At 30.4% G+C, this 14,608-nt stretch overlaps 1 protein-coding gene across 1 annotated transcript; it reads right to left on the bottom strand.

Moving 5' to 3' along the window:
* Positions 1 to 13,197: 13,197 nt before the first annotated feature.
* LOC106326069 (ethylene-responsive transcription factor 9) lies at positions 13,198 to 14,063 on the bottom strand. Its single transcript, XM_013764107.1, has one exon. It carries the CDS (start codon positions 13,953 to 13,955, stop codon positions 13,374 to 13,376), a length of 582 nt encoding a protein of 193 aa, XP_013619561.1. The 5' UTR covers positions 13,956 to 14,063; the 3' UTR covers positions 13,198 to 13,373.
* Positions 14,064 to 14,608: the final 545 nt, after the last annotated feature.

Here is a 14,608-nt window from a genome sequence, read left to right as displayed (position 1 = left end):
AGTTCTCTTTTATTTACAACCACATGCCACTGAAAATTAAATGAACTAATCAATTAATAATACTTGTCTTTTCTAAGTAATCAATGTTTTCCTAAAATAATTAAAACTAACTAAAAACGACAGAAACAAATAATGTAACGGCAATGCTTCTCTTTCATAGGTAGTCAATATTTTCCTTTACCACCAAATGATTTGTCCTCCAATATCATTATCAAACCATAATTTATATCATGATAATCCTTCCTCTAAGTTTATTTAACCTGCACCAACGACAAAATTATGTAAATTATAATTCAACATGTTGAAAAAGATCAACTTATAACAAGGATCGATTTGAATAATCTCTTACTTCTATCTGCCAATGTGACAAACTTATTATATGCTAATTATACATAATTTATATGTACAATTCATTACTTTTCTATATTTCATCCCACCCAAAATCTTATACATTTAATTCTTTAGTGTACTAATTTGGCAGATCACAACTCGATGAGACCTACAATCTCGGGGGATGTAAAGCAAAATCTTAGCCTTTCCTGATTTCAAATCATAACCACAAAGTTATACAAGTCAATTAGAATATATAATTAAACACAGGGTTGTATGATCCGAAATTTAATCACAAAAAGTTAGCAAATCTTAGACTTTCCTATTTCGTTAGTTTAAATCTTCTACAAAGAATTCGAATTGATTTTTTTATTTGCGTATTCTATCATTTTTACGCCTACAATTTCGGAACAAGCACAAAATCTTAGACTTCCCTATTTATATTCATAACAATGAAGTCAATTCAAATATATGATTCAACACATAATTCGAACTAACAACTACCAAATCTTAGTCTTTCCTATTTTATGGGCTTTTAACCATAACACATAATAAACAAAACTACAAATTTATTTCGACAGGATAAGCCTTGGAAATGTGGTTAAGATATTTCCTCTACTCTAGGATATTGTATCTCCACTATATATTCTACCCAACATGTACTCATTTTTTACAGATTCACTTCTTTTGCACCTCTCAAAAAATATGTCTACTAACAAAAGTTTTCATTTGCTCAAAGATCTGAAACCATATAAGAGTGCGTAGTGTGTTCAAGTGAAACTGAGTCACTCATGGATACAAAACCCATCTTACGCTGATGAAATCTTAGAAATGGTTTTAGTTGATGAAACAGTTAGTTCTATAGTCTGACAATTTTCTATATTTTTTCTATTCGTTTCGGATACAGTCATTTGTTGTTTTAGGGTGGTAAAATTCAGTGTACTTGCAAGAGAACTCACATTAAGCGTGTTCAACGAAACCTTCTTCCTTGAAAATGGCGTGTTACGGAGAACATGAAGATGTCTAATACCGGTGGCAAATACAAACCAACAAAACTTAACCACAAGATGACTATCACAAACGAGACTGTTTTTACAGACTCAGACCACCATGTGATAACAACTTTTTGTCTCTAACAAGTTTCTAAGAGATCTTGAAAGGAAGTCCTGATACTTACTTTCTAATTGGTATATTATTTTGATATGCTATTACTATAGATTATGTTTATATTTTGTAAACTTCAAATTGTAACTAACGTGAGTGTTTTTATCTATGACAGAAATAATAGGTCAAGCTATAGATATTGGTGGAGTTCACATCTTATGTCCGAATTCTTTTTTGACTCTACGTTGGTGTTTTTGTCCAGCTAAACACATGAAAAATCCAAAATCACCACAAGAAAGTTTTATTTTAGATACCATAAATTTTGAGAGTATTTAATTCAAAGCTAACCTTGCATATTTCATTTGATAGACATCAAAATTCTCACTGCAGATCTCAAACTCTGGTTTTATCAGAACAAAAAGAAAATTGATTTTTGTCGGTTCTCTTTTCTGACCCCGCAAATCAACCACTCAACTTCAGCATGTTTGGATATGTAATCACACACAATTTACTTTAAAACATTGTAAAATACACATTAAAAAACATTCTAAAAAGAAAATTCAGATATATTTCGAAGATGTAAAATTCAATACATTCATCCATAAATGAAACATCAAATACAATATTGCCCCATGGAATCAGATATCCCATTAAAGAACAACTTATCTCGAGCTTTGAAACAAAGTTTCTCCATTGTAATCGCTCCTTTTTTTCACAGAGAAAGATGGATAGATTTTTTATTTTTTTTAACTTCCCTATTCAATTTTTTTTTCAAAATACGAACGATCATAACTTGCCAATCACAAAAACAAAGAGTTTGGATGACTTGGACCATTTGAGCCGATATATGGCCCAACTTCTATATTTAAGCGTAATATAAGTTTGGTTTAGAATTGTTTACAAAGTTTGCCCACAAATTTTTCTCAATAAATTAAAACAATTGTAATATTATTTTTTTCCTATTTTCAAATTTGTGTTATCAATTGCACCTGTTAATTTTTTTTAAAAAAGCATGACTACTAATAGGTTACTTATGTTACACATAAATTCTCTTTTAAAAAAACATACACTCATTAGTTGCCAATATGACATATAATTACATTATAGAGGATATAAGGGTGTAAAAACATAAAATTACATCACAAAAAAAATATTAAAAAAAAACACATGCATGGTCACGCGGGTCCAGCTCTAGTCTTCTTCTTATTTCTGTATATGTAACACTCTTAATATTATCTAGACTTTAGAAATGTCAGCCAATAAAAAAGGATTTAAAAATGTAACAAAATAATATCTATAATTTATTACATGAATACAAATCAGAGTTTTTTATGTACTGAAAAAAAAATTGAAATATAGAGATAAATTTTACAAAAAAAGTATTAGTATTCCTTATGAAATTGAGTTGCAAAGAGGATAAACATTATAACAATAAAAAATATATCGTTTATATAAAAGTTGAAAAGGAAAAATTATGTTTTATTGAGAAACTTACTTTATTCCTCTTCTTTGGTTACCAGCTTCTATTCAACAAGTTTAATCTTTGTTTTGTTTGAGGGTAAACAAAAGATAAGTCTAGGGGATTTAATATATCATAGTTTTTACTAGTTTTTAGCCGTTATATAAGTCCTTTTAGAGTCTTTTATGTACATGTGGAGTAGTTTTAGAGTCTTTTTAGATCTAGGTACTCATTAGACGAGAGTGAAGCTTTTGGAGTATATTGGAGCTTTGAGGAAAACAATACTGAAAACTTGAAGTCGGAGTCTGTTTCGCGTAGTGTATCGATCGACACCATTACTTGTGTTGCTCGACACCCTTCTTACATGACGAGTTTAATAATGATTAAGGAAATTACGATTTGGCCCATAAATTCCATTAATTATTCGAGAAGTCCCTAGACTTGTTTTAGACTATCTTAGGGTTTTCTAGAGTTTTGTATCTTACGCTTGAATACGGGAGAAGATAGATTAGTGTTGGATATATAGATCGGAACTCTTTTAGAGAGAAGATTATGAACTCCATTTGTTACTCTATTCTATTTATACATTTTATACATATTATTTTTGTTTTCTTCCTAATTATGTCTAAGTAATTCAATTGTTAGATTTAGGGTTCTTCAAAGATTACTAAATGGATTGTTAAACTTAATAGTACTGTTAGGGTAATCATTTTTTTCTTCATCTAAGTTGATACTAATGATAGTTCAAGAGTTATCCTCTTAAATCTAGATCTTAGAATAATTGAGATATGCGAGAGCATGGTTGATTACCTGAACTGTACTTAGATGAACTAAATAGCTATTTACAACAAGAGTTGGTTTAGGTATTTAGTGAACAAATCAAACTAAGTTTACAGCTGGTCTGAAATAATTGGATTCACAATGTGAGTTGAAAATTTTAGGATTTAGATATTATATAATCTTTTCAGCGATAGTTGATTGATTATTTCTTTGAGTTTTGAGTTCGATAACGGCTCATTAATAAATCCCGATAATCTATTTAGTTTGAATTCCTTTGTACCTGCGAATTTTCCTGAGTCTAACACCTCTCATCTTGATAACTTAAACCGTATTGTTTTCTAGTGCTGTTTATTTCATTTCATAATTTACCATCTAGATTTATTCGGATTCAATTCTTATGTGCTACATCATACTTTTTATTTGAAAGAGTAGTTTAAGGTTAATTTGAGCATATCAGCCGTTAATGATGACAACCTTGCGCATGAAGGTGTAACCCTTAACACTTGTACTCATGGCTAAAAACAAATACTTGAAGCGATGTTCACTATTTGTGACTCTTGTTGTATCAACGGAAAATTATTGATTATGATTTGGCAATTTCTAGCTGCTGAAGATATGAGTGAAGGTACCGTATGCATCTGAATCATACTTTCTTCAATTTTCCTTTGTAATTTCTATTGATCCCCAAGCTTTCCAATAGGATACATGAACTTTGTGATCGTTTCTCATCATCTCACACAATGCTTTCGGTCGTGGCCCGCTCCTCGTACCTACGTACTTGTTCCTCATCATGTCCCCGACAATGGATGAAGTAGTGTGCCTTCAAAACTTCCAACGTTCATAAAAATACACATATGTGGGTTCTCCATACTTTTAATCTCATATCGTGGGCAGCCTTCTATTTTTGGATGCGTACACATGCTACCTGAAGTTCACGTTACTGCACTTGAACACTATCTTTCATGGTTTTGACCTTTTAACTAAATAGCAAAATTTGTTCGCTATTGTATAAAGAGACATATGTAGTTTGAAAGTGTCCTAGTCTACAAACACCTGTCTCACGCACAGATGGTCCTTGTTTGTCATATCTTCACCAACTGATTTAGTAAACATATTGTTAAATGTTTTAACTATACATGCATAGCCGTTAATAAATAATGTATACATTACAACATAATGTACACATGGATTAATGCTATACCTAGTATCTCAAAATCTTGATACGCAACTTCATAAGCTTTGGTGTTAGTAAAAGGCAATGTTGGAGCGCCCGAAATGGAGCCAAGCTCAAGGTTAAGAATGTTTTTCATTAACGACCTAAACTATCATATTTCCTTTGCCCTTATCAGTCAATTCCTTAGGGGCGTCATACTACTCCACAGTAACAGCTACATGATTCTTTATCATTAGAATAATTAGTTTACAACTCTATATTCTGCTTGGCCCATCCATTTATCTATTATGAGTAACAATAACTATCAAAAATTCATTTAAATACCTACAGTAAGGTCATGCTTGTGTCAAAGGGAGCATCTTCAGCAACCTCACTGATTCAAATAATTCCATTTATGGGACCAGGGCATCATCACATGTTCGTTAGATGAGTAAATTGATGACTTTGTTCCTCGCCAAATGTTATAGGTGGGGCTACCTGACCTCTAGTCAAACAGAGTGAAGACCTCCTGATCACTTCAATTTCTTCAGCATTTCAGACATCCATCAAAACCTCCTCGCTCGTGGATCCACCGTTGCTCATGCCTTTCTCTATAGAAAACCATTATATTTAATCGATAACCTATGTAAATAGTATAACATCTAAATAATGACCAATGATTCTTTGACCATGCCAAAGTATTGGTTACGGTGCAACACTTCTTGTTTCGTCCTCCTCGTCACCGTAGTCTTTTCTTCTTTGTGTTTGGTAACACTCGACATCGTCGTGTCTGGAAGACACACATTTTTTTTTCATTTTCATGCAATCTAGTAGGACATCCATGAAAATCTCCAAATCACCATCCTCAGTATGTCAACGGGTGGTAATGTAATATCCATGTAACTTAGTCCAATCCAGAAAGTCATATGTCAACCATATGCTTTTTGCGGACCAGAATCATTAGTGAGTCGTAGGTTCATTCTTCTTTATCACCACATCGTATTTCACTTATGTATTATCAGTTATGAACTTTCATGCGCCTAGTCCTAGCCTTTCTCAAACTCCGGTCGCACAAGCTGCCCTATCCCGAAGAGTTTCTTCCAAACATGTTAACAAAATAAACAAAATGTAAGTAGTTCTTGCAATAGAACAAATAGTTATGTTGGTTGAACATAGATTTGCAATTATTTCCACCACTAAAAGCTTTTCTTTTCTATTTTATAATAGTTAGTAAATGTAAAATCCAAATCGATTTCAACCAAACATAAATAATTTGATGCTGGCCTTATCTCTAAGTGATAATAGACACTGACAAAAGAGTTTGTTTTTTCTTATCAACTCAATCAGAGTTTTCTTTTTCACTCTTCTTCTCCAACAAACCTGTCACCACCCCTTAAACTTTTATATTCAACACTGTTAACCCTAGTAAGAGTTACTTACGCAAGTATATTTCATATGCAAACGCTTATCAAAGAAAAATTCATGAAATCGTGCACATAGTCAACAAAAAACCCGGAAATAAAGTGTGGTTAAGAGCTTACCAACAAGGGTTGTTTAACATCGACCTATGTATTCTTAAGGAATGAACTAATAGTTTCAGATGATTTGTAACTGTTATTCAAACGAAGATTAAAAAAAATACTTTAAAATCCAGTGTTATTGAACTTTTCATTTTATAAAATACTCTGAAATCTACTGTTATTGAACAATTTAAATTAGAGATTTTAGAGTGCTTTAAATATTTTTAGGATGTTTGAGAAGAGTTTCATAGTTATAAAAATAAAAATCCAAATCACATGGTTTTAGATGAGATTCTAGTGGTGTTTAACAAAAATCACCCCAAATTCTAATATTCACCTAAAATCATCTAAGAATTCACTAAAATTAAATCACTTCAAATTTCAATTCAACTAGATCTCGATCCGCGCAACCGCGCGGTTTTTTGTTTTCATTTATTTTTATATAAACATTTTGTTTTCAATTCTAAATTGGTATATGTTATAATATATATGTGTCAATCAATTTTTAAAACATAATAAATATACAATATATTTTTTCATTGAATAGATTGTTTCAAACTTTCACATGTATTTGTATCTTCTTCTATATATATATTTTTGGATTATTATTTCATTATTAAAATCGTAACTATATATATATAGATTAGTAAAATATTATTTTATTGTCATATTCAAAAATATTGTAACATTTCACAAATTTAGAAAGATTTTAAAAGATTAAACTTTTCGCTTCATAGATTTATATTATCGAGTAAATAATTAAACATTTAGTTTTTGTTTAATTTTTAAAATAGACTATATAGTTCATTTGTTTTTATTGGTTTAAGGTAGTAAAGATTAATCATTGTTATATAATATGATTTTTGTTATTTAAAAAAAAATATTTATAATTTTAAAAATTAACATCGATAAATATTTAAATAATTAACATATGGAGTTATAGTATTACAACATTAAATTATATCTATTTAATTTATACTATCTATAAATCTAATGGATCATCTATTGTTTAAATCTAATTATTGATAGCTCAATAAAAATTTCTGGTATGCCCAGAATTTAAATGATAAGATTAGAGATTAAATGTAACATGACTTTTTAGGAATATGTACATTAGATTCATTTTTAAAAAAATCACACATGAATCAAGGTTGAGATTTCGGTTTTAATATATAAGATACACACTCTTAAGCAAAAACAATTCTCCACCCACGTCATCATACTTCACCGCTTGCACGTGTTTTACTAGGGGCAGAAACGTTCAATCCTTGTCTAAATAAACACTATATTCTCCTTCTATATTTACGGCTATACTTTCCGAATTTCATCCTCTTTTATATATATTATGTGAAATCTCTCAAAATAATACCAATAGACCATAAATATGGCATACTATCTTTAAAGAAATATGGCATAATATCTTTAAAGAAATATGGCATAATATTTTGACCATCTATAATATCATTTACACTATTTATACTTCAACTCAGTATTTCTAAAAAAAGTAAGATATAAAATAAAAATAAAATGTTTTAATGTATTTTTAAACAAAGAAATGTTTTATCTTATTTTATATTTATAAAAATTAAAATCTTCCTATTTATAGGAAACTATTTTCAGAATATTTTAATTTTAATATATATGAGTGAAATTAATATATATATATATATATAATTACATATATAACATTAATTTTAAACATAATTTTTAATTTTATACATTTTTATTTTAAATTTTATGCTTTTATTTAGAAAAATTTCAAAACCTTTAATATATAAATCAAATAAAATATTAATTTGCAAGTTTTATATGATAACAGGAAAAATAATAAACACTGAATAAATTAAAAACTAGTGACATTTATTTCTCTGATCCTTAGAAGATGTTATTTTATTTATTTATTTATTTTTTAAATTTTATATACAATAAATAAATTTAAATAAAAATTATTAAATCTTTGGATTTAATTGTTTCGTATTTTAACAAATTAATCCATCAAAAATTACAAAATCATGATGAATCTTTTTATTTACTTTCACGTACTTAGAATTCTTTAAATTTTAAAGTCATTATAAAAGTTAAAAAACAGAAAAAATTATATGTTGTTGCATAGAAATATTAGGTAAATATTTGATAACATATTCTTATAGGTTTAGATTTAAAATAAATCTTTTGATTTCTTTCATCAATTTAAAATAAAATATCTAAGTTGTGATAAATATAATAATTCAAGACTTAATTTTAAAAATAATGTTTTTTCTTAAACAAATATGTAAGTTAAAAAAACAAAAAAATTCCGTTCCGCTAATAAAGTTTTGTTTAGAATTAACCCTATTTTTGTCAACGTTTAGAATTAACAACCAACGCGGTTGGTCTAGTGGTAGTTGAGACTCAGAACCAATACGCTCCCCGCAGGTTCGATTCGCGTTGGTCATCCAGGCTAGGGTTAAATCTCAAGAATACGTGGAGTACCGTAGGTCTCGCGGAAATAGTTTGTTGAACACGGTCGCCTATTAACGTTTAGAATTAACCTAAAATACCCAAAAATGTGAAGCAATTTTTTAGATTACTACTTCCTAGATTAAGTCGGAACAAACAAAAATAAGAAGACTCGCCTGGTTGGACGGCTAAGACACACGTGCTTCCCACCTGACACTTATGTCATCATCCCAGTCTACACGAAACTCGAAGATTGGACAGATGATGCCATCCCTCTACCTTACATCTTTTGACATTTCAAAATTCATGATTTTCAAATGTTCCTAAATTAAGAGCATGCGCAACGTTGAGACTCATTGGAGTCCTTAGCGATAAAGACATTTCGGATTAATTCTAGATATTTTGGATTTAAAAAAAAAAAAAAGATAACCATTTACGGGCCGCTACGTAGTCACGTACCCGTAAATAGTGCAAAAATTCACTAAAAAGAATCTTTATTTAAGAATTTTAAAGATTGAATCCTTAACTTTTGGTGGAGTCCACTAATTATTTAATTATTTTTTCTCTAAGGACTCCCACTTAAGGATTCTCATTGCGGATGCACTAAAGATCTTAAAGTTCGGCATTTCTATTGATTGACAGGGAGTTTAATAATGCACTAATGTTATATATAAAACTAATTTTATCTATTATTATTTACTAGGGGCATTGCGTTGTAGATAGAGTTCTTGTTTCATCTTAATATTTGCTAGGGTTATTGTAATTGTGAATTTGTTTTTTGAGTTATTTTTCAAATTTTTTTTATTGTTATAGGGTTAGAGTTGTGATGATGAACTGTGTATGCATTGTTCTCCACTTACGAAGGACTAAACTGTGTTAGTAATGTGATTGATATAGTTCGTGGTGTTGTTTGTTGTGTCACTGAGACTTATTGTTTGTTTGTCTTTTTAATTTGTTTTTTTGTACTGTTGAGAGAACATAAATTATATTAAAATTGTTGAGAATACATTTTGTTTCTGGATATTTTTTTTCTGGTTTAGTTGTGTAAGTTGCATGTATTAAGTAATAATTTTTACTATCCTTATTATTATTGTTATATGTTTTTATTTTATTTTTAAACTTGTTGCTCTTACCGGACATTTAAAACAAATACATGAAAACTTGTAGAAATAACTATAAAATGAATGACAGTCCTGAGTATTTGGGCCTTAATGGGTTTTAAACGGATTTATGTATTTCTCATAAAAACACAATAACATTGGCCTCTTGACATTGGGCATGTAAGCTATTTTTATAAGACAAGATAAGTGAGCAGGTAGAGATGTTGTTGCCGCCTCTGTGTCTGTCGGGATTGTCTCTTGCATCTCCTGGTGTGCATGTGTTTGTTTATCTTTTATTGATGGGTAATATGTAAACAGAAATCATTGTTAGTTGTATTTATCAGAATTCGTAACTTACTCTCCTTTTTTGTTTAGGTAATCACTGATCTTGGTTGTCGTTTTCTTCGTTGCGAAAGTAAGTTTGTAAATTGTTAAATAGCTGGTCGTGTAGTGTTTATTTGTTTAGCTGACTCGATGTATGTGTCGTTGAATTTTAGTTGAAGTGATTGGTTTGGTATATTTGTTTTGAAGTTTATTTCTAAGATTAAACAAAAAAGAGAGGTGATCATTAATGATTCATCTCTTTTGGAATTCTAATTTTTGGTGTTTTGATTGTTTGGGTTGTTGTGGTTTCTTTTAAATTATAAAAGAAAGGTTTGTATAAAATTAGTTTGATAAGTAAAAGAGATAAATAGACGAACACATATTTTGGGTAGGAAATATTTTTGATTGTTGATGTTAGCACAATATAGATAATAATATAAAGGGAATTGTGTGTTGATTTTTTCTTACGGATCAATGAAGAGACGGATAACGACTCGAGTTGTTTCTTTGGTAAGACCAGAGCCCTGGACATAACGGATTTGCCCAACCACATCTGCGAGTTTAAATATCAGTTATGATATCGAAACATAATATAAACCCAGATGCAATATGATGATATACCTGGGAGTTCTAAGTTTGTGTTCGCAATCACTTGCAAATTGTCGAACAGTCTAATTATGACTGGAGATTGATCTCAGGAGCACCCGTGATGACTTCATCAATAATAGTTGATGAGATGAAACAAATGAGGAATGGATGGTCAGTTATCTTGTACATGCTTGAGCACCTAACAAACTCAAATCGATCGACTTTCACAATGGAATCGGTTTTCAAAGATGGCATGTAATGATTAGCACGTCCGACGGGAATAAAACCATGAATCACGGAATCTGCAAATAATATTATTCAACAAAGAATCAGGAAATTAATTAAAAACAATTATATTAAATAAGTGTGATAAATCAAAGATTAACTTACTTTTTCATCAAGGAAAAGAACCGCGATTCCCATAAACTCACTGTCTTTCTTGAAGTTTAGGGAATCCCAGAAGCGAGGAGGTTTGAGGCTATGCTCTGACTACTACGAGCAAGACGGAGAGACTCGAAGGTTGAGTGACGGACGCCTGGGATGCCGGTTTGAGGAACAGGAGAGGCAGAGAGAGACATGTTTTAGAAGATGGTTAAAACTAAGAGGAATCAATGAGTTTTGTGGAGATGCAGATTGGGTTCATCAAAGATGAGAATCATATTTATAGGGTTTACAGAAGGGCTACAAATTATGAACATTTATGCTCAAGCGATTCAAGATGGGGAGATGAAGAGTTCACCGGTGAAAAATAGATTACGAACATACACACGGCGTAACTCTGTAACTCAGACTTGTCTGAGACAATGATAAAAAGAACTCTAACTCATGTTAAACGAAGACAATTTACAAAAGGGAAAAAACTATAATTGTTGCTTTTTCCATATAACGTGATGAATCGCATTTAAAAATGAAACTCATAATACACTTGTAGGCCTGACCCACAAAAAAAACCGAAAAACCAAGGGTTTCCGACCTTCATAAAAATATATTAGTTTCGGCCATCAATGTACAAAGTATCCTTTTGTTTAGTGGTATAAATGTTGGTGTTTAAATCTAAATAACCTGGGTTCGAGCCATAGCCTTGACACTTTTTCACACTTTTTAAAAGTGGAGCCCATAAAACGCTGACGTGGCGCGCTGAGGAGAGAGCAAAAACTCAATCATTATAATATAATTTTTTATTCATTTATGTATTATGTATATAATTAAATTAGAGTAAAGACATAAATCAAAACAGTACATCTTGTTTATTTATGATACTTTTTTGGTAAATTAATTAAAACAATTATTTTATTTATTTTATATGGTACATAACTAAATTTCAATGACATGAACATAAATATATAGTGTAGTTTAACATAAATATTTATTATTGAGAATTCATACTCATATGATAACACAAAATTTCTAATGTGTGATTTTTTGAATGCAAATTTTAAAATTAAAATATTAAGGTTTCAATATATTTTTAATACAAATTTAAAAGTTATCATATTTAAGTATTTTCCTATGTTATCTAGTTTAATTTTAAACTATATTAATAAATAATATGAATGTCTAGTAAATAAGACTTCATATTCATACGATTTATGGTCATTTGTATCGTGTTACCAAAAACAATTAAACCATTGATCACAAAATTTTAGTATGACACATTTAACGTTTTTCGTAATTAATAGTCGTTTAAAAAATTCAAAATATAACATATAAAAATTTATTATTATTATTATTATATGATTAATATGGTTGTTTAATTTTTTTAATAATATAAAATTAAACAAAAAAGAACTAAGATAGAAAAATTATTATCAAATATTTATTATTTATAATCATTGATTGTCATATATATTATTCATATTAGGCAATTACATAGCTTTTATTTAAGGAAAATGCGAGAATATTTTTTTGTACACTACTTATCAATTTAATAGTTAGTTTAATAAAAAGTATATTATAATTTAAGATGTACCAACTATTTTTTCTAAAATTCTGATTTTCATTCTCGCGATGATACGTAGTTACAAAACAATGTTGTAATGTTTCTTAATTAATATATAAGGGATTTTCCATACAGCGAGCTAATAATATTTAGAAACCCTTCGTGTAACAAAAATTCAATATAACGAGAAGAACATTAATGAAAAGGCAACTGCTTTGTGTAATAGTATTGTGTGACGATGATTTTTGTACACCTCCCCGATATTAATTTGTTTGACGTTGACAGACAATGTAAACGTTCGATGTTTCTTTGATTTCATATTCCACAGCCATTTAATGGAGTAATATCATCTGCCATTTGATGGACCAACCAGGCAACCACCATGTAATTTCAAAATTTGACAAGAACAATCAAAGGGAGAAAATAGATAACAATCTGATTATAATTTACGTCCACATATAATTAGAAGGAAGCATAGAGAAATTAAGATCATAGAGAAACTACAATAAAAAATTTCTAAGAAAAATTAATCTAAAAATATTTTCTCCTCTACAAAAAAGTATCAGAAGAAAATTTCGAACGTTTCTTTTTCCTGCAGCAAACAAAAAAAAACAAAATAAGAGAAAGAAGAACAAATCTAAACGTCCAAAGGTGGAGCTAGGTTAAGATCCAAGTTTAGTTCAGTTCTCGGTTTGACCTTTACGGTCTCTGGAATACCAATACTCAGCTCGATATTAACCGGATCAAACTGAACCGGATAGACTTGAGAAAGCTCAACCCTCAATGCAGTAGCCCTTGACGGATCGAAGAAAAAACCGGCAACATTCGGTGGTAACCCGCTGGAGACATTATTCTGCCGGTTACATGCAAACGGGAATCTCCTCACCATCTCTATCCGGCGCGTTGTCATCTCCGACCCGCCGATGGAACCGTCTCTCGTCGGAGACTCACCAGGAAGAGGGAAATTAGTTTTTGCTTTGGAGCCGCGAAACTCTCTAGCGGCGGTGTCGTAAGCTCTAGCGGCTTCCTCCGCCGTATCAAATGTCCCGAGCCAAACCCGGGTTTTCTTTCCCGGGTCACGGATCTCCGCCGCATATCTCCCCCACGGCCGCTTCCTCACACCTCTAAAACGCACTTCCTTCAACATTGTTTTGCATCCACTGCCGCTACCTTCACATATGGCGGCGTTACTTGCGTTCAATTGTTTTGGAGGAGCCATTGGTAATGAAAACCAGAAGTGATGTTGGGTAAATTTATAAAGAAAATAGTTTATTTTGGGAGAGAGATGGGTCAACGAGGGTTTGACTGAAATGCACCGCCCAAAAACAGACAGTGAGGCTTTATGTTTGTGATGGCCTTTTGCCTTCACGGACAGTTTCTCCTACCCCATTCTACTTACCACTTTAAAATAGAGTTTAGAATAAAAATATTTCAAAAATATTCTATTTTCTAATCTATAATAGTGTAAACTAATTTTTACTCAATATATAGAATATTTTTTTTTATTTTTGTTTATCACTCTAAGATAGAGTATCATTGAAACAACATCCAACTCTATTATAAAGTTACTTTATTTTAGAGCATCTCCAACTTTCCCCTATTTTTATATCTATAATAGCATTTAAAGACAAAATCACTCCAATCTACCTCTATTTATACCTTTAAATAGAGATTTCTATTTTTTCATCTATTTATAGAGGAAGAAATAGCAATCCTCTATATTTTGCTCTATATTTTGAGATTTCTATTTTAGAGAAATACATTGTAGCAAAACATATCTCTATTATAGAAATCTTCTATTTTAGAGGTAAAAATAAGAGAATATACGGTGTTAAAGAAAAAAATAGTGTAAATCATCGGAGACGGTCTCGA

The sequence above is a fragment of the Brassica oleracea genome, chromosome C2 (genome assembly GCF_000695525.1).
Source record: "Brassica oleracea var. oleracea cultivar TO1000 chromosome C2, BOL, whole genome shotgun sequence".
Lineage (NCBI taxonomy): Eukaryota > Viridiplantae > Streptophyta > Magnoliopsida > Brassicales > Brassicaceae > Brassica > Brassica oleracea.
Note: the sequence above shows the minus strand (reverse complement) of the source record. Positions and strands in the feature narration are given on the sequence as shown.